At 41.3% G+C, this 21,365-nt stretch overlaps 1 protein-coding gene across 8 annotated transcripts in view; it reads right to left on the reverse strand.

The window, feature by feature from the left end:
- The window catches only part of TSNARE1 (t-SNARE domain containing 1), a 521,888-nt gene that overhangs the window by 266,717 nt on the left and 233,806 nt on the right, over positions 1–21,365 (reverse strand). For all 8 annotated transcript variants that reach the window (XM_074577946.1, XM_074577941.1, XM_074577945.1 and 5 more), the window contains 3 exons: positions 17,103–17,193; positions 13,177–13,251; positions 11,584–11,640 (listed from right to left, as the gene is read on the reverse strand). In XM_074577946.1, coding sequence (XP_074434047.1) covers positions 11,584–11,640; positions 13,177–13,251; positions 17,103–17,193 — 223 coding nt within the window. The remainder of the gene's footprint in view (positions 1–11,583; positions 11,641–13,176; positions 13,252–17,102; positions 17,194–21,365) is intronic.

The following is a 21,365-nucleotide window of genomic DNA, read 5'->3' on the forward strand; positions in this document are numbered from 1 at the left end:
AATTTTCCTGATGGAAAAAATTTTGCAAACAAGTGGTCTTCTCACATCGCTTGTCCTGCACTGGAGCCAAAGACATTTTGTCATACTCAGTGGAGCAACCTGCCAAGAGGACCAGTTGCCATGCTGCATAAGGAAGTTCAGTTCTTCGTGAAAGTCATGTACTGATTGTAGACATTGAGAGGAAGGCATTTTGCAAAAGGAGTGGTGTGCTGCGTTGCTCTGTTTGTTTCCCTGAGTTTCTACTGAAGATCCAAGGAGGGAGTGAGGTATTTCATATCTATCCAACATCATTACGTTTAACATCTCTGAGCTTTCCTTTTGATATCCTCTGTTAATTCCCAACGTCACAGCAGGAAACAAATAAAACTCCTTGGTCCCTGGCACAAATATTTAGTGATAATGTTACTGATCAGCTCTAAATTAGCTTTCATAGTTTCCAAATGCAAAGGACCCTAAAAATCATCTAGTTCCAACCCCCTGCCATGGGCAGGGACACCTCCCACTAGACCAGGTTGCTCAAAGCCCCATCCAGCCTGGCCTTGAACAACTCCAGGGATGGAGCTTCTCTGGGCAACCTGGGCCAGTGTGTCACCACCCACACAGTGAAGAATTTCTTCCTAATGTCTAATCTAAATTTCCCCTCTGTCTGTTTAAAACTGTTACGCCTTGTCTTATCACTACACTCCCTGACAAAGAGTCCTACATCTCCTTATAGGCCCCCTATAGGTACTGGAAGGGGCTCTAAGGTCTCCTTGAGACTTCTCTTCTCCAGACTGAACAACCTCAACTCTCTCAGCCTGTCTTCATAACAGAGGTGTTCCAGCCCCCTCTGGTCATCTCTGTGACCGCCTCTGGACTTGCTCCAACAGGTCCATGTCCTTCTTATGGTGGGTGCTCCAGAGAGAATATGTAGCAGGTGGTAACTTATTACAATTTCCCACCACCTAGTAAGCAGGAACTCTGCTTTCAACAGAAGCATAAAACATCCTATTCCACTCCAATTTGAGATTTTATCCTCATCTCAATGATATTAATTGACAACAAGCATCGACGGTTCATCAAACTTTCTCCACCACCTTTCTCATCTCAGTGCTGTAAAACAAGGCTCCTGTATCCAACAGAGTCCGATGCCAGCAGATGGCACTCCGAAGTGTGCAGCATCCACAGCTTCCTTCAGGCTATCCCCAGCAACTGCTGGAAAAGGCTTTTTTTGGTGCCTGGCTCTTCAGTAGTGCTTTAAATCACGCTTGAATACAGGGGTCAACAAAGTAGCTCACACAATAGGGCCATCAAACGTCCCAGTCCTTAGCCTCCAGAAGAGGTCAGTATGTCCTGCTGCACACAAAAGCCACATTCCCACTCCCTTTCCTTAAATCACCTAACCAATTAACAACTGCTGGGCACAGAAAGGGAGAAAACACCTTCCTCACTCACCAGAAATCAGTTGTGTTTGCAAGCAGATGCTTCGATTACTTATTTTTGCTTGCTGGGTTTTTTTTTTTTAAAGCAATCATCTGTGTTTCTCAGCACGCCACGACTAAGGTCTTAATGCAAATGTAATCCCATACAGAAAAAATAGGGAAAGTAAGGGGAAAGGGAAGTGGAAATAGATCTTAAAGCAAGGAACTCCGCAGATCAAGAGATTCTGTTGTATCAAGTGTAATATTGAGTTAAGGTTCTAGGAACCATCTCAATCATTTTATTTCACTCAGGAGCTTACAGGCTAAGCGAAGGTAGAAAATAAAAAATTGAAGCTTTTCATTTTATCCAAGTGGGGTATGCAAACCACAACTTGCAACAGATCCAGATTCCACAAATTGGAAGCAGGATCTTCAGCTTTGCCCTATAGAAATCTTGGTACATGGAAATAAGCCTTTTTTTGACCTATTTCCAGCCAGTTTCTCCGTGCAGAGGTATAACCTGTATAGGCTTTCCCATGCTTTGATCTCCATGCCAAGGAGAACCTTGGGAACCTTCTTGTCTGTGGTGTGAGATTTGCTTTGGGAAGTTGCACAAACAGGGGCAGAATGTTGGCTTTCCTTCACTCAGTCCCCCTTGGCAGTGCTGCCCTGACCGCAGTGCAACTGGCTGTTTTCACAAGGTCCTGATTCATCACATGAAAATAAATAAATAAATAAATAAATAGCATAGGAACTTGTTTTTCTTTTATCATGGGAAATACTGCATTTGTGTAAAATATATGAATGATCCATGTATCCATGTGGGAAAATGACCCATGAGGGAAAAACGTTCCTTGCTCTACCATTCCCAGCTCCTTTGCAGCATCTGGAGAAGGTAAGTACTCAAGTTGAGCACAGAGAGTCAAGGGATGAGATTGAGGCATTATCTGATGCAGGGAGACAGGTAAAAGTCCTTTTGCACCAAACCCATTTGACTCCAGGCTCACTGGAGTGGCCAACTGCCTAAAGCTCATCCCAGTGTACTGCATGGTAACCCAGCTTTAATTAAAGCAGGATTAATGAAGGGAACACTGCAAAGCGCTACTGTGCTTTACTGCAGGGGAAACAGTAAGATGCGCTCTTGTCATCTTGCTGCTGAAATGACAAATTGCCCATTTGAATGCCAGCAAGAGGAGAACACCCATGATAGCTTGGGAACATCACTCCCCTCGGGATTTCTCCACAGTTTACAGGCATGAAAAGGCACACGGGCAATGCTAAGCAGGTACCAGCCATGCAATGTTGATTTGCTCCTGACAGTAGCAGTGATGAGCAACACTCATGGCTCAGTCTTTTCATTCATAGAAATCATAGAATATCTCAAGTTGGAGGGTCCCATAAGGATCATCGCATCCAACTCCCATTTCATTCCATCTATGGGAACATGTCCTCGGAATTTTAGGCTTATGTTGTGATCCATCACCTTATTTCAGATTTGAGTCAATCAGACATAGCTGAAGAAGTCTCTTAAACTTAAGGGAATTATTTGCTACACAGGTGCCTTCTCAAATTGAGAAGTTTGAGAGAGTTATAAGGGAGAACTACCGTCCATATTTAGGCGATCACACATTTATTTTATTTATCACCCAGACTATTGCTGTAAGCTAAAAAAAACTATTTGAAACATCATCTGCAGCACATGCCTTATCTTACAGATCCCAGTGTACTATATATAAATTACCTTTCTGATATATGTCCAGCTTTATGGTTTAACTCCAAAGGTGTATGAGCATCCTGGGTTATCATTAAAAGTGAAGATGAAACTCCATAAGAAACCAAAACGTGAGTGGAAGTTTAATTTGGCAAAATAACAGAAATTTGGATTACAGTTTTCAGCTGGGCACTAGAACCAAGTAAGAGAACAAACAATAAAAAATGATAAGCCCGGTCTTATGCTTCCTTGTGTTTGCAGCAAATCAGGAATATTTAGGATCAATTGAAAGAGTCTGAGACAGCAAGTCTGTTTTACTATGCCATGTCAATCTGGGGGATGGTATGTGCAATAGCTGGAGCATTCCATGGCATTTCACGGATGATATACAGTATAGGGAGGGCAACTGCACTGACATCTTCATAGGAGTGAAAGGGGTTAAATATCTTTGAAATATATGGTGACTATAACATTGGTTATTGAGACCCTGAAAACAAATCAGATGGAGCCCTAGAAAGCTCAATAATTATTACTTTTGTCTTCACCCTGGTGAAGCAAGGGTTAACCTATTTCCACATACATTTTTTTCATGGGAAAATACCATTGCCGTTCACATTTAATCATGTGATAAATGCAGCCATCAGAGTGGGTTTAGAAGAATACAATTTCCTTCCTTTCAATAATCCATCTCCACAGGGGGGCTTAAATGTATTAAATAACACTGCATTGACTTTGGAGCAAGGTGACACACTCGGTAAGGTTTCACATCTGTTTCTTCAGTTACTGCGTGATCTTTGCCAGGGCAAGAGTCAATTTAGACTCTTGCAATGCAATTTCTGCCGGGTGGGACTGAGGAGGGGAGGTGGATGAGGTCGTACGATCATCCCCATCCCGCCAGCAGGAACCACTTCTACTCGCAGTGGGCAAAACCACCCACTTACTACATCATTGGGGTCCTGCACAGGAAAAAATAAAAGGAATATAAAGGGGACAAAAGCCACTGATGTAGACTGAACAAAATTCAAGCTTGCAGACTGATGCAGAGGTTTGTTTTTTTATAATTATACTACTGCCATTGTGGCCACACACATGTCCTACAGACCCAGCCAAAGTTTCATCAGCTCTGGGATCTTCATCTGCATTTGCTCTCCTCTTACGTTGCTGTCAGCACAGATCTGACAGGGCTGCCAAAGGTGACCCTCACTGCCCAGCAAAGCTGTGTGCAAGGACGAAGCTCTCCCACCAAGGTGAGTATCCATCCAACCAGCCATACCTGTCACTTTTCTACTTCTACTCTTCTACTTCTACTCTTCTACTTCTACTTCTTTTTAGATTTAGATTTACATAGATGTAGACGTAAATGTAGATGTAGAGGTGTATACTTATAGCTAGGGATACATAGATCCCCGTCAGCAGTGTTGACCGGCACCATGCAGCAATGCGCTGCCCACACTCACTGTGCAAAAACTATTTGAAACATCATCTGCAGTACATGCCTGATCTTACAGATCCTGGTGCACTTTATAAAGAACGATATATAAAGTACCTCTCCGATTCATGTGAGAAAACAGGATCCAGCACTCTTTGAGGCCATGGCCAGATCTAACGCAACAGGTGAGGAAGACTTTCACCATCTTTACAGGCACAGCGATCGCCTCCATGAATGACTCTGATTTGGCATAAAGACACGAATATTTGCAATATCCTTTAAATTTAGCAGCTGGGAGGAGAAAGGAGCACTGCAACTACACAGGAAGTTATCACAAGCAATGGGGGGAAATATTTGCAGAGCTGTCACTGACTATGGAGGAATAATAACATGGGTACCAGTTGAGTTGTTATCTATGCGAGCCTCTGGGCATAATATGGATTTGCTCTCCGCCAAAGCCCTCTCTCCTATTAACAAGGCACATTCATGCCAGTGTTTCCTCCCATGACCTCAGACCGCCTCCATGCAACCCCAACATCACCATTTCCCACGCCCAGCTCTCCCAGCGGGAGGGCTTTTGCCAGTGTGGGGTGAGGGAAACTGGCCCCAGGATTTGGGAACATAAAAGCAAGTGCTCACAGAGCTGGGCGGTGAGGCTGGCTCATTCCCGACAAAACAGCCCTTCGGTTTGCAAGACGGCTCCAGCGATGACTCAGAGCTGGGGTAGAGGAGAGCGGCATCCGCACGGTGTGTGAAGCCAGTGAGCTGCTGTGGAGGAGGCTTCGTACAAAAGAAACCCTTCCCCCACCTTCATCCTCTGCCCACATAAAAACCGCTGTCCTTTCTCATTCGAACAAAAGGCAAAAAGGAAAAAAAAAAGAAAAAAAACACAAAGAAAGAAACAAACAAACAGATGAAAAAAAAAAACAACCAACCAGAAAACTTAGGTAATGAATACAAAATCCTTTGCTCGGGTGACATAGGCAAGCTGTAGTTTTGAGCTACATCAGCAGACATGGGCAAACAAAGCAGGCTTAGCACATGATGGATGTTTGATAGGGGATTGCTAAGGAAAATCCATGCTGCTGAAGTTGTTTGGGCAATTTAGGAAACGTCCTGTTCCCCCCAAACCTGGTTATACAAATAGGTCTTTATATAGATTTGGTCTTTTCTTGTTTTTCTCCTTTTGTAGAATCAGGGGCTATACGTTACTGGAAGCTCACATCTTTAGTATCTGCAAATTACCTTCTTTACAGATATAGTAGGATTTGGAGGGTTTCCTTACATGTTCTTCTACGCAATACTGATGTCCTGAGCACTCCCGTTGCCCTACAAAACCTGTGCACAGCCACAAGCTGCACAAGGAATACTGGCATTTTAAATATAGAATAAATATGGAATAAGGGGCTGCAGTGCAGGGTTTATTGCTCTTAAGGGTGCAGGATTCTTCATTTCAACTCTTATAGTTGCAAAGTACTGCATCCCTGAAATATCAGAGATGGAACTTAATGGTTAGTTAGTGAAGTACGGCATCTATAAAACCCACTGGCATTTTATTTTGCAATCATAGGCATGTTGAGTAGAAAAGCAGACCCATTGGAAGCAGTGGAAGGGCAGTACTTTGGGCCATTCAGAATAGCTTCCATCTCCCTTGGGAATATAGGGAGCAAACAAAGAAAATCAGGTATGAATCTGTTTCCATCCACTCATTAAATCCCTGTATCAGAATCGATTTCCCTGCCCCAAAACAGGCAAGGGGAAAAAAGAAAAAAAAGTCTTAAGAAAATTACTTTAATGACTGCCTTAAATAAAACCCACAAAACAAAAAAAACCTGACACTTAAATAAATGCTCCATATTGACAGTTCTAGGAACAGAGGAGTGGGTTGATTAGAATATGGCTTTTAATGGATGCATGGCCATTTAAAACAAAGTTGCCGTTACTGAAATAACACTTCTTACAGAAGTAGCTGCATACCAAATGACCTTGAAAAGACACAGCAATTACTACCACACATGCAAGATATATTATCGCCAAAGCTAAGGCTTGATTTCCTGAGATATACCAGCCAGACTGGAACATTAGGAACTGGGATGAGTTCGAAGATAAGATGTTAGAGTCAATAAGATAAATACGTAAATAAAAAGCTCCATTTGTCGGGGCAAAAGCCGTTATTTTGATTGTGATAAATTAAGTTTTGCATTTAAGAAAAATACACACCACAACCTCTCCCAAATGTTGAAGCCAGTTTCAAATTGAGCTTTGGAATTCCAGCACAAAGAACACCTATTGCGTTAAAAACCCATCGTTAATTATTGTTCAAAACAGCCTGTTGGCAATTGCTTCATCTGTGAGATCCTCAGGGTGGCACAATCTAATAGCTGTGCTTATACAGCATCTACCATGATAACGACCCTGTAAAAAATAGAAGCCCAAATAACTAGAGTCATTAGACACACACACATATATGCAGTTTATGCAGATATTATTGCCATGAAATTATTCTCCCATAAACACAAGGATTGGATCTTGCTGCCCCAAAATGAGAATTTCACTCTAATCACATAAAAAGAACAACTTCATAAACACAGGAAGAAAGAGCGAAATGATGCTTCCTGTGAGAAGGAAGTCCATTTGAAGCACGAGTAAATTGATGCGGTCAGGAGAAAGAAGCTTGTATATGCAAATAGATGTTTATTACCCATTTTTGTGCTCCTAAGGAGCATAATTTACCGACCTTTGAGAGAAGGGTCAAGTAGGCTTACGGAATAATAAACAAAGGCATCTCTTTTGCCAATTGCCATGTTCCAGAGCTGTAATTATCCTTCCCCCTCCCCATGAGCAGCAGGAAATGAAGAAGGGTGCCATTACACTATATCAAGTACTGTAATTTTAATTTCTAAAAAATGCCAGGGAAGTTTCCTCTAAAAAAAAAAAAAAAAATCTGTTCAGATTTTTGGTGTGGTTTCAGTTTAAAACTCATTCCTCAGCTAAAACAGAGCTGTGCTTCCCCTTCTCCCAACCCTTTTGGGGAATGACCCACAAAGTCTACATGATGAGGAAGCCCACTTTCCACTTCATTAGTTGAGAGCACTGACGGCTAAGCACGGTCAATGAGGATCCAGGAAAGATGGAGGTGGCCTGAAGACATGTCACAGTTGCGATAAGGATGCAGAATCTGGGATGTCCCTGCTAGGCACTGCCAGGGATGGATCCTTTGAGGTCCTCAACTTTTCAGCCTAGTCTACTATTGGGTTTAATATGACTCACACTTATTCAATCACAGGCACAATAATATATTATTTTTTCTATGGGAAGTAGATGCACAATAATTAAAAAGAATTAAAAAGAAGGATTCTTTTCATCTCCTGTGCTCAGAGGGATTATGGGCTATTTTGTGGGTTTTCTGCAGGCTATCATTTTTTATTTCAATATTATGGATAATCTATTCTGTGATATTAGAACACATTTTATTATACCCAGCTGTTGCACCGTGGGATGGACTTAGCCCAAGAGGACAGGTCTACTCAGTTGTCCAGCCTCTCCTACCACTGACCACACTGTCCCAGGCTCTCCATCACTGCTATGGGGAATACGTGAAATATTCCCTCTCCTACAGCAGACTCTCTGCCTGGAAGGAGGAACAGTTGCTTTGCACCAAGGTGTGTCTGTGCAGGGTGAGAAGGTGAGATTTAAGGGATGTCTGCCCTATACGTAAGCAGGAACCAGAAGTGACCATATCACCAAATACATTCCCGTCTTCGCTGTGTGCTGCAACAGCATTTCTCATAAGTGGAAAGCTGCTTTCCAGGATTCCCCTGAGCACTCCCTTAATGAGACTTCCGAGGTCTGATTTTGGCCACTGGATGAATATTTAAAATTGCTTTCACAGATCCAGAGGAAAGGGTTTATTTTAAATAGTTGCCTCAACTCACTTTCAACAGCGACCATTTAGCGTAATAAAAATTTGTGTCTTTCAATATATGCGGTAACACACCGATAGAACTACATCGATTTGTCTACACACAAATACCTTCCTACAAACACATATTTGATTAAGAATTTATATAACTTCAGGCTTCAAGGAATTTTGGATCAATGCCTTTGGTTTGCTTTTATAAATAAACTCAATTAAACAGTACTTACAGCAAACCACGATAGGCAGGAGAATAATTTTCCCAAAGCTTCACTTTCCAATTTTTACCTGTTATGTGGGTCCAGGGAATCAATTACTCCCTAAAGGGAACTTATTAGGGTTTGTGTTACCAAATATCTTACCTTTCCTACCCATGAATGGAAGAGAAGAACTACAGGGACACACCTATAGAAAAACTAGCATTCTTCAAACCTCTTAAAATTTTCTGTAATAAATTAAAGCATAAATAAACTAAAACAAAGCCCTGTAGGCAAGCAGCAGCTGAATCAAGACTGGATCTGCACCAAGTCGAGACGTTCACCACGCAGTCTCACAAGACCCATAAATCAGGTCCCCTGAACATATGTAGTATTTTGCATTACTGTATAGAGTGTTAAACTTAATACCTTAATATATGCACATAGTGGTCAGGTTATGGTTTTTGCATGTCCTGACGAATCTGCAGCTGGAAAAATAAGTAAAACACAATTGCACCACTGCAGGTTTTATACATTTAATTTCTGCCTTTTTATAGTTGAAGGAGGAAGAAAAAAAGACACATGTGACGCTGCAAATATATAGGAAAGCTGAAACAGATGTGAATGAACTTTCTTCCTTTTCAGGCAGTTTGGAAACCTCATGTGTCACCAGCCCAAGCAAGTCTCACTGCATGAAAAGTATGTGCTCTTGGGTGTGATCAAGCCTATTTCTGAGTCAGAAGCATCTCACCAAGGACATTCTAGAACCCCCATCTTTCTCATAATGCACCAAAGCCAACCTCCAGTATTCACTTGCAAGTGACAGCTACAAGGAGAAACAATCTGCAGCACATCCAGTTTAACACAATTTCTACTGATGCTGTCTGACTCACACCAAATTATTACTGCTACAGCCTCCTAATGGTTGGATTCTTACCCGTTTAAAGGCAAAGGGGTTTGTCTCTGTCCCGTTCTTCATCCAGTTTCCCTTTACCTCCAACACTTCCCTTCAAGATTTGAGTACTTTTATCTGATATCTTGGTTTTTTCCCCCTATTAAAACTCAGCTCCTTTCCAAAAAGGTTGTTTTTGGAGTCAACAACCATTTTCATTATACCAAAACCATTGATTGCATACAGGCTTCCTCCAGGTGCAGGGATGCACAACAACTGTGCAACAATTATCCCTCTTCATCCTATTAACGCTGGTTAATGGACAGCGGTGTCCCACATCATATGGAACAGCCATGGCCATGCAACCATGTAGTAGTCCACCCAAGACCAGAGCTGTTCCCACCTCTGCAACCTACTCCACCAACAGTAATCTAACAAAGTTGGCTAAATGCACAAGAAATGGTGTAATATAGGCGGCATGAAAACAAATCACAGCTAATTTGCAAAAAAGAAACACCCTTATCTCTGAGCTCAATCATCAAAACCAATAAATGTTTGATGTCCAGTGGATTTGACCTCCATTAAAGAATATGCAATTTGTGACCATGCACAATACCCTTGTCCAATACAGATCACCTGGACCAAAAAAAAAAAAAAGCTATAATATATATATAAACACATAACTGAAAAGCAACATCTGTGGACAACCACTCCAAAGATGTCAGTGGGAACTCTCAGTAAGGGTAAAGGAATACATTAGCCTTTTGGCACACAAAGGTCTTAGTCTCATTGGCTTTGCCACCTAAAACCAATTAAGCAACAAAAAGGTCTGGTTCAGAATTGTATTTGCCAGAAACCTATCTAATATCGAAACTCTGGTGCATTGACTTACCCTAATGGTAGGGTATTTGGTGGAATCATACCACCCTTCTTTACCAAGAAACATTAATATTACAAAGAACACCTATTTCTTATATACACATTAAAGAGGATATAGAAAACCGTGTGGCATAACAACAAGGTAGAGAATGAAGTTTCATTAGGAAAGTAGAAAATCTGCCGATTGCCCCTTAAAAGAAAAGACAGGAGTATCAAGAGTATCAGAAATAATCACTGAAATTAGGCATAGAGTTCTGCTTTTTGGTGTTAGACGCAAATACCTGAAAGCTTTTGAGTGTGTAGGACTTTAAAGGCCAACCTAATCTCTGCTGGGCTCATGCTACAGCTCACTGATCTCCTGGCATCAAACCTCTCATTGAAATATGTGGAGATTTCTTAAACACACACATGCATCTCACATATATAGTATTTTGCATTACTATTTGTGAAAGACTACACACATATGCATATATATACATATATATACCCATACTTATCTTTACGCTCTTGATCATGTTACTTGAGTGCACAGGTACACATACATTTAATTATACTTTATATACACACACACATGCATGTACATATAGAACTAAATATAAGCACAAAACTATAATCTATATACTTTGATTACATACAGTATTTATTCATTTACAGGGTTCCTAATATGGGTAAAAAGAGGGGAAAAAAGGCTCTATTTGCATAGGCATATAATATTTAACCACAGTTAGAAGGCAGAATACATGATTCCTCTTAAAAATGAGGACAGAGATTTGATAAAAAGCCCTCTTACTTCCTTCTACGGAATTGCACTTGGAGTGTGATTTCACTGAGCCTAAAAGCCCAGCTGCCAGAGAAGGGGGTATAGGATCATTCTTTGATATATTTCAGAGTCGCCAAAACTCCCATCAAGAAAGGAAAAACAGCCCTGTGAGAATGGGAAAGCAGAAAATAATTGAACAGGCCTTTCATACGTCTTTTTTCTTGGGTCCTGTATCTTCCCTTTTCTAAGATGTCACACATGTCTGTTTGAAAACCACCTCGCTGGCTTCAACATAGGTAGTGATGGAGTGCCACGCTCTTCAGCATCATTGATGGAGGTAGAAAACAGCCCTTTTTTACCAATGTACTTACTATTAAACACAGAGACATGTGAACTTACCTGTTTGGTATTTCTCTGCCCATTAGGAAGCAAAGCTTTGGATTTCTCTGCTATTTTCTGCAAAAAAAAGGGGAAAAAATGTAAAATGGCCAAGAAAACAGAATCCAAATATTTAAGGAAGGAATCATATGAAGCTATTTATCTGCTTTTTAAAGAAAAGGACATAGAAAAAAAAAAAAGTCTTATTATTTAGAAAAAAAAGGAGTAGAACTGCATTGAAAAGTTTGGTCTTTCAGGAATTAAAAGTCTTCAAAGCTTCCAGAATGACAAGGTTATCAAAACTGAAACATGCATTTAAGAAATGACAGCTAGGACGTGGATAAGTAGCAATTTACCACTCAGATTGGTTTCCTGACGCAACCGGGCATTCACAAACGGCAGTGGCTAATTTTGGCACTTGTGAATTGATGACAGGTTTTTAAAAAACTAAAACTCTACATGTACAGTTCAGATGGATTGTATTCATGAACATTGCAAAAAAAAAAAAAAAAAGGCATAAAAAAGGTGTGTGCACATGGGGGTGGAGGTCTTTACCTGAATCTTTCCAATTTCTCATTTAATGGGATGAAGTCATTTTATTTAAGAACCCCACACTTAGCTTTTTGAATAGGGCAGAGAAGGAATTAAAAACGCGAGATAGCGCTAGAGACAATGCAATGCTATTACATAATATACATGCTGTTGAAGTGCAATTTTATGTACTCTTATTTATTTATTTATTTATTTATAAACCATAGTCGGCAAGTGCTGTGAAATCAATCCATACAGGGCTTTTCTAATAGAGATACATTCTTAAGTGCATGTTGACAGCCAAATTTCATTACACTTGTATAATTAGCAATATATTCTTCCCATATGTTGCAGATGTGGGTCAAACTCACTAAAGTCGTATAAGAAAGCAACCAGAGTTCATCCAGGTTGCATTTGCATAGGATTCAATTAATCCAGATATATATTCAAACATGTTACTTCAGGGGAGAGAAGCAGTTTCAGCGTGGTAAATTTAAATCATTACTACAGTGTTTAAAAGCAAAGCAAATCTGCTCATCAGTAGAGCCTCCCCAGGGTAAAGTGGGAAAGCAGGAAGCAAATTAAAGAGCTGGAGTTCAGGTTTTGTTTGTTTTATTAAACAGTTTGATCTTGGTGACAGCTCCAAACCACAAGATGTTTTCGGAAAGCCATCTAGCGCAGCAGAGCCATAAGGTGGGTTAACATTTAAATTAGCAATGTTGCTCGCATATTTTCTGTAAGTAGAGAAGGTGAAAGGGGCATTGTGCAATCACTTCTCCTTCTCCCTTGAAAGTGGAGACACACCAAAATAATGTCATGGCTAAGCCAGGGGTAGCGCTGAAGGTCCACCAGATACACAACTTGCAAAACCACATTTTTTCCTTTTCCTTTTTTGCTGAATTGTTCTGCAGTCGCATGCTTGTGCATATTCCAATGTAATGAAACCCTGATTGACTGATAAAGATAAGAGGGAGGAAACTACATGTGAGCAGCTCTATGGAGAAGCTCCACACTCCTGGGAGCCATACTCGCTCCCACGTAACACGTTCCCAAACTCACAGTGGAAGCAAGAGAGACCCTCACCTTCTGCACAGCTCCATATCTCTGGATGGCATCTGACAGCTGGTTCTTCAGCCTGTCCAGCTGAAGTCGCTCTTGCTGTTTTAGAAAAACAGAAGCCTAGTTAGCAGGTCTGTAGAGATAAATCAAGTAGTAGACTCTGTGACCACGGGAAACAGTCCTAGAGGGAGACACTAAGTAATCAAAGTAGGCACAAATAGTATTCTAAAAATTCAATGCTTGGATGCTACCAGGTTTTATTTTAGGAAGGGTGCACAAGATGCTTTGATCTTTCAGGCCAAAGCAATTAAAAAAATGTCACCTTGGATATTCAAGATAGCAATCAATTCATGACTATTGTGTAGTCCTCTATGTGAGCCAGACACCTTAGTGGCAAGGATATATAGCGGGACATTTTGCTGTCCTGCTTACTGCGTGACGGGGGTCTTACTCCAATACTAGTTCTTAAAGACTGTCAAATGCAAGAAAATATTATTGTCATCAAAAGAACAGAGTGGTTGTAGCATGGCATCCTGCTTCTACTTACAAAAATCCAGCCTCAGATTACCTGCTGGACATGACAACCCAAGAGATCCTTGTATAAAAAAGTCCTTTATTTCGATGATACCCCATGATGGAGTTCATCACCTTACTTGATGGCAATGGGTGATTGACCAGACACGAGAGGTAGATTTAGATTAGATATTAGGAAGAATTTTTTCACTCTGAGGGTTCTGAGGTACTGGAACAGGTTGCCCAGAGAAGCTGTGGCTGCCCCATCCCTGGAGGTGTTCAAGGCCAGGCTGGATGGGGCTTGGAGCAGCCTGGTCTGGTGGGAGGTGTCCCTGCCCATGGCAGGGGGGGTGGAACTAGATAATCTTTAAGGTCCTTTCCAACCTAAACCATCCTATGATTCTATGATACTATGATCAGCCACAATAACATTCCTTTTGCCTGGCCTAGGGCCTTACTGTCAGAAATCAACTTATCTGCATGTTTTCCAAAACACATACCCAAATGTCACCACCTTTCTGTTTGGAGCTTGCCCCAGCAAGATACCGATCTATGTGTTAAAGAAAAGCGTCCTCAGAAGGAAGACCCCTGTCTAGCCTAGATATAACTATCCAACATGCTGCAAAATCACTGCTCTCGGATGCAGTGACCAAACCCCAATAGCAAACTGTGTCAGGTTAATCCCTAGGAAATGGAAATTCTGGAACTATTCTACCCCCTGGATCTCAAACTTCAGGTGTGCAGGCGTTCATGTGTCCAGGCTTTACAGAGGGGAATGATCTGCGAAGAAGTGAGGCATCACCTTAAAACCCAAGGAAATAAACAAAACCCAATCTACACTAAAGCTACTAAGCAGAAATGTTCACTTTACAGCAATTTCAGCTGTTTCAGACAACTGCTTAAGAATACAAAAGTAAATTTTATAAAGGATGGGATAAACATCTTTAATTTTTAATGGTTATATTTTCATACAAAGATTTAAAAGCATTTTGCAAACAGGGCAAGTATCATTATTCCCATTCTGCAGATAAAGCTCTATAAACCTTATGTTTGTTACACACGCAAAACAAGATAGGATTGCCACCCTGGAGAGCTGATCTCATGGTCCAGCACTCATCCTACAAAAACCTGGAATTCCAGATAGGCCTCTCTATTTAAATCCTTTGAGGTTATTTTGGAAGGAAGCCCTAAAATAGCCATGTGCTATTTTACATCAGTCTCCTGCCTTGTATCACACTGATCCACTTACATCAGTATCTTTGCTCCCGAATTACTATCAATTTGCTCAGTGGGGCATCCTGACTCCAATAGCTCCAGCAGCACCTGGAGATTCAAGGGAAGTCAGAGAAACTCGCCCAGTGCACCTTGTCGGTGCTGCATTACTGCTGGAAAATGAGGAAGAAAGAAAAAAAAAATATATTTTCTTTTGTCCGCGTGTGCATGCAGAGCAATATACAGAATAATGGATCGGAAAGGACTGACTATAAAGCTCTAAATTAATGGAAGGCTTTTCATGCTGTGAGAAATTTTATGGGAGGAGGGTTTGCAATGCTACCCAGATCCCCAAGAGGGACTTACCGACCAGCAGCCAATACCCACCAGAACTATTTATTCTATATACAGGAGGAGGGCTACAGGCTTTATATCAAAATTTGTGGGTTTAATTATTTAAACTGCACACTGTTAGAAAAGAAGAGTTAAAAAAAATAAAATCTGTTAAATTAATTGACCAGGGAGCAGAGAAAGTTATTAAGTGATGCCAATAGAGAGCAGCAAGTTTATTCTTTATATTACCATAATTGTTTGTGTGTCTATTTCCTTCAGCCCTTAAATATTCTCCTTTTAACTTAGCAATTTTTCTCCCCATGACAGTAAAAACTATTCTGTTGAGAGGCCCCAGTGGACACTACATGGGCTCCAAGGGCAAATAATGACATTCTTCTGTGGCACTATAATTGGGCTTAACATGACCTTGCCTGATTTCCCTTTGGACCCAATTTATGTCACAAAAGGGAGATGGGAGATCAGCACAAAACATCCCAGATCCCCATATCTCCAAGAAAGCATCTTCTGCTTCATCAAGCATTGAAGCAATTAAACTCAGAGTACGGATGAAAAAGAGAAAAAAAAAAGGAGTCCTCGTAGTCCATCACTGATCAAAGCAACATGTTAACAAAGATCAAAGTACTAAGGTCGCTGTCTACACGTGGAGAAGAGTCATTCCAGGCTGCCCTCCCCATCCTCTGGAGAAGATCATCACCCATTCTTTTTTTTTTAGGTGGGCTCAATTGCACATGGTCCTTGACTGGTCACAAAGGTCATCTGAGGTGAATCAGCTTTTAAATCCTTATCTCAGATGCCCATTCACTAGTGACATAAATCCAGGCTGTAAAAAACACTTGGACAGACATGAGCTGTGTATTTAGAGCAGTGTTCATTTTAGGTGGAAGGATGGTGTGAACAGAGTTGAAGTAATACAGGACTTTGCAGAATGAGTGAGGGTAAAACACCAATTCAGGTAAGTTCCTGACCCAGAAACTATATGGATGCTGGAAGCAAAAACGTAACAGAAAACTGCTAGGCAGAGTCAAGTAGAAAAGAATTGTTCTTATTCTCATTTCAGTTGATGAATCACCTGTTATGTGGGTGAAACTTCTCCTCCACTCTTGCACCAGCTGGAGTTTGCCCCTCACAGTATGTTTCTGTTCTTACCCAAGATAAACACCACAAGTCAAAGTCAGCAGGAACGTAAGGTCTTTGTGGAAAGGTCTGAAACCTTCTGTTTGTCCAGTCCTTGCATTGGGGACCAGGGGATGGGGATCATCCCCCTGTGACAATGATGTTTGTATGAGTTGAACTTACCAATGACAGAAGACCAGACTGTTCATACAACAGATCTGGTCGTTGTGGCGTAAATAACAATTCAAAGTCCCACTCTGATCTAGCCACAGCCTGTAATTATTTATCCCCACTGCTGCCTTCGCATTAGCACACAGCCCTGAATGAATGTCATATGCAGACATGTTCCACTGCTTTGCCCTTTCCAGACATTTCAACGCTCTTCCAAACTCACCTGCCCCCAGTGCACACCCACTGCACAAATGAGTCTTTAACCAATGCCAAACTCACGTGGAGCCAGGTGGTTATTGTAGCACTTTCACCTAAACTGAGTGAGACCCCAAAACAGGTGTGAGCTATAGTCAAGTTGCCAAGTTCTTGATTTCCAGTTCCATGTGATCCAGTTTTGGGAGAAGAACTGGTTTCTGCATCTGTTTTCCCATTGGTAATTTATAAATACAAGCTACGCTTATTGTGTAACAGGAAAGGAATTTATAAAAAGACATGGAGCTCAACAGCTTTAAAGCACCCACTATCACTTCTTCCTCCCTCTGTAAGCCCCAGCATTCTCCCCCAACAACATCTTGAATGACACGTACCCTGGATGAGCCTCTGACAACCTCAGACAGCTGCTTGATGGCTTTGGTGCTAGTCGTGATGGTTTTATTAGTCTCCTGCTGAGTTGCATGCCTGCAGAAGAGAAGAGACGATGGGAATTGCAATTGAAATTAATTGCATAATGAGACACTTACAGAACTTCTTCAAGCTGCAGAGCAATTGAGAAAACACAACACACAGAGCATGGAGACACAGTAGTACTACGTAAGTCCAGGGCCTTGACCAGCAATGGCAGCGAGGAGGCTGTAGGAAATACTAGCAAGGAGCTGCCCAAAATGTTCCTCCTGTCATAAGCACAAAGACAACGCTGTGGACCTGCAAAGACAATGGGGGGAGATAAGGTGAGAATAGCGGGTGGGCAGGTAACTGGGCCATCACAGATGGTTGGTATTGCAACTAAAATAGTCAAAAGAAGGTTTGTAGAGCAAAAAGAGATGAGACCGGGGAGTTACCTGACGGCTTGTCCAGGAAAATTATCGTATTCAGAAGGGAAATTTGAAAAGAAAGAAATTGAGCAGGGCGAATTTACTTACCATGATCATCTACCTGCTAATGACATAGTATCTCCGGGAAAGCACTGTGAATGTGAAGGTGCAGTGCTGCTTTATGAGCACTGAAACAGGCATGCAGGGAGCCAAACCAGTCTCCTCTCCAGGCATGATTTTCACTCTTCTTTATAACCCAAACTCTAGTACCATTATTTCTTGTAAGCACTGGTTGCTGGCCTCGCTCTTTGGGACCACACTAAGTAGGGAGAAGAGACATAAACACCGCCCAAAGGTATTTCTTAGCTCAATCCAGTAGTTCTCAAGCTTTATAAGGTCAACAGGGGATTTTCAGCCTCTAAGATTCCCCAGGGAGCACTTCACATCATTTTAGTCAGAAAGGGTGTTCTTCCGTAACGCTTCAGTCAAGAACTCTAGAAAGACTCAAAAAAGACCTGAAAAAAAATGATCTTTTTTCTACCTTAGAGGACACATTTGAGCCATGGATGTATTGAAAAGGCTCATTTTTCAGTGCTCTTTTTATCAGGGTGGGCGGAATGTGGACTGAATGGAAGTCCTTTGATTAAAAAATGTTCAGATGACAATTTATGGCCTGTCTGTCCTGAAGACCTATGGCCCGTCCTGGCGCTTCAGCTCCTTCCTGCTCTCTGTCAGCATCAATGGAGGCAAACTCTTTCAAGATTTATGTCAACTCTTTCTTTATGCTCCTCCTTTAATGAACAAGGCGACCCCCCAAACTATCTTTACCAAATGCAACCTTAACTATAAATAAATTGAGACAAGCACTCCACTGACTGTCATTCCCATCTGGTCAGGGTAAATGGACATAGGCACCACGAATTTGCAATATTCACCCCCATAACAAAGTTTTGAAGTCTTTATCCACTTAAGCAAGATCTGTGTGCAGACAGTTCGGGTGGGAAAGCTGTCTAGGATAAAAGTAGACTTAAATTTATGCATTGCACCTACCAGCTGTACCAGTGAAAGCTGAGCGTACCATGAAGATAACATCTCTTAGCTGAAGAACAGTAATTCAGGTGTAGGTTAAGGGTTGAACAAGCACACACAAGGTATGGACTCCTTTGGCACCATACAGGAAAGAGAAATAATCTCACATGAAGACAAGACTGGATCTGATAACCAGTTATTCTGACTTAGATTAAAATACCATTTCTATATCCATTCATCAAAGTGCACTTCATTTATTTATGATCCCAGGACCCACTGCACCAGCTGACTAATTACATCACTTGTAATTTAAGATGGAAGAGGTCATATCTACCACAGACAGGTATTCCACACTCATCGCAAGAGAGGGAGCTGGGAATTGAATTCTGTCGCATCACCTACCTTGAGGAGTACACAGTTAGCCCAATCCCCAATCTTTTAATCAAGCAAATCTTGCCACCAAGGACATGAATTTCATAAGCAGCAGTTTCAAGACTGAGACTTCCACAACTAATTCCTCTTAATGCAATGCGAGACGCTGGAGTTGACGTCCAGCCGTTTTGCAGACCTCATTAAATTATCTGCCCACAGAACGAGTCAGGGATTTACATACCAGCAATTCCCCATCCCCAAAGTAAAATGGCTTGTGAGGCTCATGCATCTGATCCTTCCCAATCTCTAAGTCTCCTTCATTTGCATACTAATGTAAATTTTATGTTAGATACCTTATGTAATAAATCCACGCCGCGCACAAACTTTGCACTGAACTGCAGCAAAATAAATGGGAGCGGGAGTACAAAAAATAAAAGTTCTGCCTTAATTTGAAATACACTTGAACCAACATGCTGGTGCTTGATTTTGGTACTTCCCACTATGTTGTCAGCACAATTAACTTCTTATTCTTCAGCCTCAAAGATACGCTCAGGAATCAGACAGTGATTATATTTAATTTACATTAAATGCTATTAAGATCTTCATTAAAAAAGAGTCATTGAAACTCCACTCCCTGCAGCATTTTATATTAATATGTAATGGTAACAAGATATGTCACTATTATTATTATTATTATTATTATTATTATTATTATTATTATTATTATTATTATTAGCTTCCTTTATATTCCTTTCCCCATGGAAGTGTGGAAGTTAATTAAAGGGGTGTCTCTGATGAATAAAATTTGCTTCTGAAAAAAGCCCTCCACGAAACAGTCAAATACTCAGTCTATGGTGATACCGAGTACCTAAAATACAAATGTTGTAAAAGACTTAGCTGTCTACAGCGCTACTCTGGAAATAAGCACTCTAAGAGTAAAAACAAAAAGGCCATCTCTTAGGGAGAATAACATCCCTCGCTGCGCATTTCTGTATGCACGAAGATTGCGAAGACAATGCACTAAATAATACAAGAGATGCCACGCTGCTGCCTAAGAGTTTCCTATGGCTGCTGTTTTCTCTACCAGGGAAGTACGGTCCACCGACTCCACAATCCCCAGCGCGCAGCTGCTTACAGTTTGTTCTTTGAACGATCATATCTCTAATTTATTTATCCAGTTTTAAAATGAGCATAGCAAAGACACAGATGCGATGACGGCTGCTTCCCTTCTCCACAGGGACAGAATGAAGGAGCTTAACTACTGTTTGCGCCGTTTCTTTGAGACTCTTGATGAATGACCGAGTCAACAAAAAGTAATCAGACCCCAAATGCAACAGCAAAGACTGACAGGGGAAAGACTTCTCTCTGCCTCACCGTGCCTGCTGCCACTCAATAATCCCAAAGAGCTTTGTTTTCTGGTTCCAGCAGGAAAAAGGCATTTCCATTTATAATACAGGATATGGCTTCTTTTACTTTAATCTGATCCCGAGTATATAAGAGCAATAATAAGTTTTTTCAGGTACAGATCAAGGATACCTTTACTGTACTGACTTAAATTTCATAAGATTTTGTATCTCCTTTGGCACGGTGCAACTGCATAGCAATGGCATAGCTTTATGCATTTAAGAGCTGGGTGGTCAAGTAGGTTTGGCTACAATTAAGCCAGGTAGTACAGAACAACTTAAACCGTATACTTGGCTTCTGCATAGCAGCTGTAATGCTTACCCCTCAATGCAGCTTTCTGGTAGAAAAAGAAGGAAAAATTACGGTACGCGGAGCAGAGCACTGAGCTCCACGATCTGCGGCTTAAGCAGAAATAGGTTGAGTGTCTGCATTTACATATATTCCATTGTTGTTGGAGACATAAATATGTAAGGATGCATTAAGCACGCATAAGGGAATTGTTCACACCATAAGACTTTAGCCAGTCTCTTCCCTGTCTTAGAGCTGGATTTTGTGAAGGACTGATGGCTGTGGGAGCTGATGATAGGCCTCATCAAACTATAAATACATGTGTATAGAACTTTATGAATTGGCCATAGGCAGAGCCATGGAGTAGCAAGGGGGAATTAGACCCCGTGGCTCCTATTCCCCTTTCTCCACCTAATCAAGGTGCATAACTTCAGAGCAAAGCCGACGGAGGTCCTTCATGGCCTGTGGAGAGGGACATCTCCAAAGACACTGCAGAGAAGTTCACATTTCAGTGGTAACCCACCACTTTTGGATGTCTCCTACACAGCCAGGATGATCCTACAAGCAGAGCTAAGGATATTTCCAGAAACAGGTGATCCAGGCTGATGCATTCAAAAGTTGTGTTAGTGAACACTTATCTATAGGATGAAAACTTGTGCTGCATTAGACCACTACACCTTACTGCCCATAGACAGCCCTGTGCCACGTCCTCAAGGGCTGCTGGCT

The sequence above is a fragment of the Larus michahellis genome, chromosome 2, assembly GCF_964199755.1.
Source record: "Larus michahellis chromosome 2, bLarMic1.1, whole genome shotgun sequence".
Classification (NCBI taxonomy): Eukaryota; Metazoa; Chordata; class Aves; order Charadriiformes; family Laridae; genus Larus; species Larus michahellis.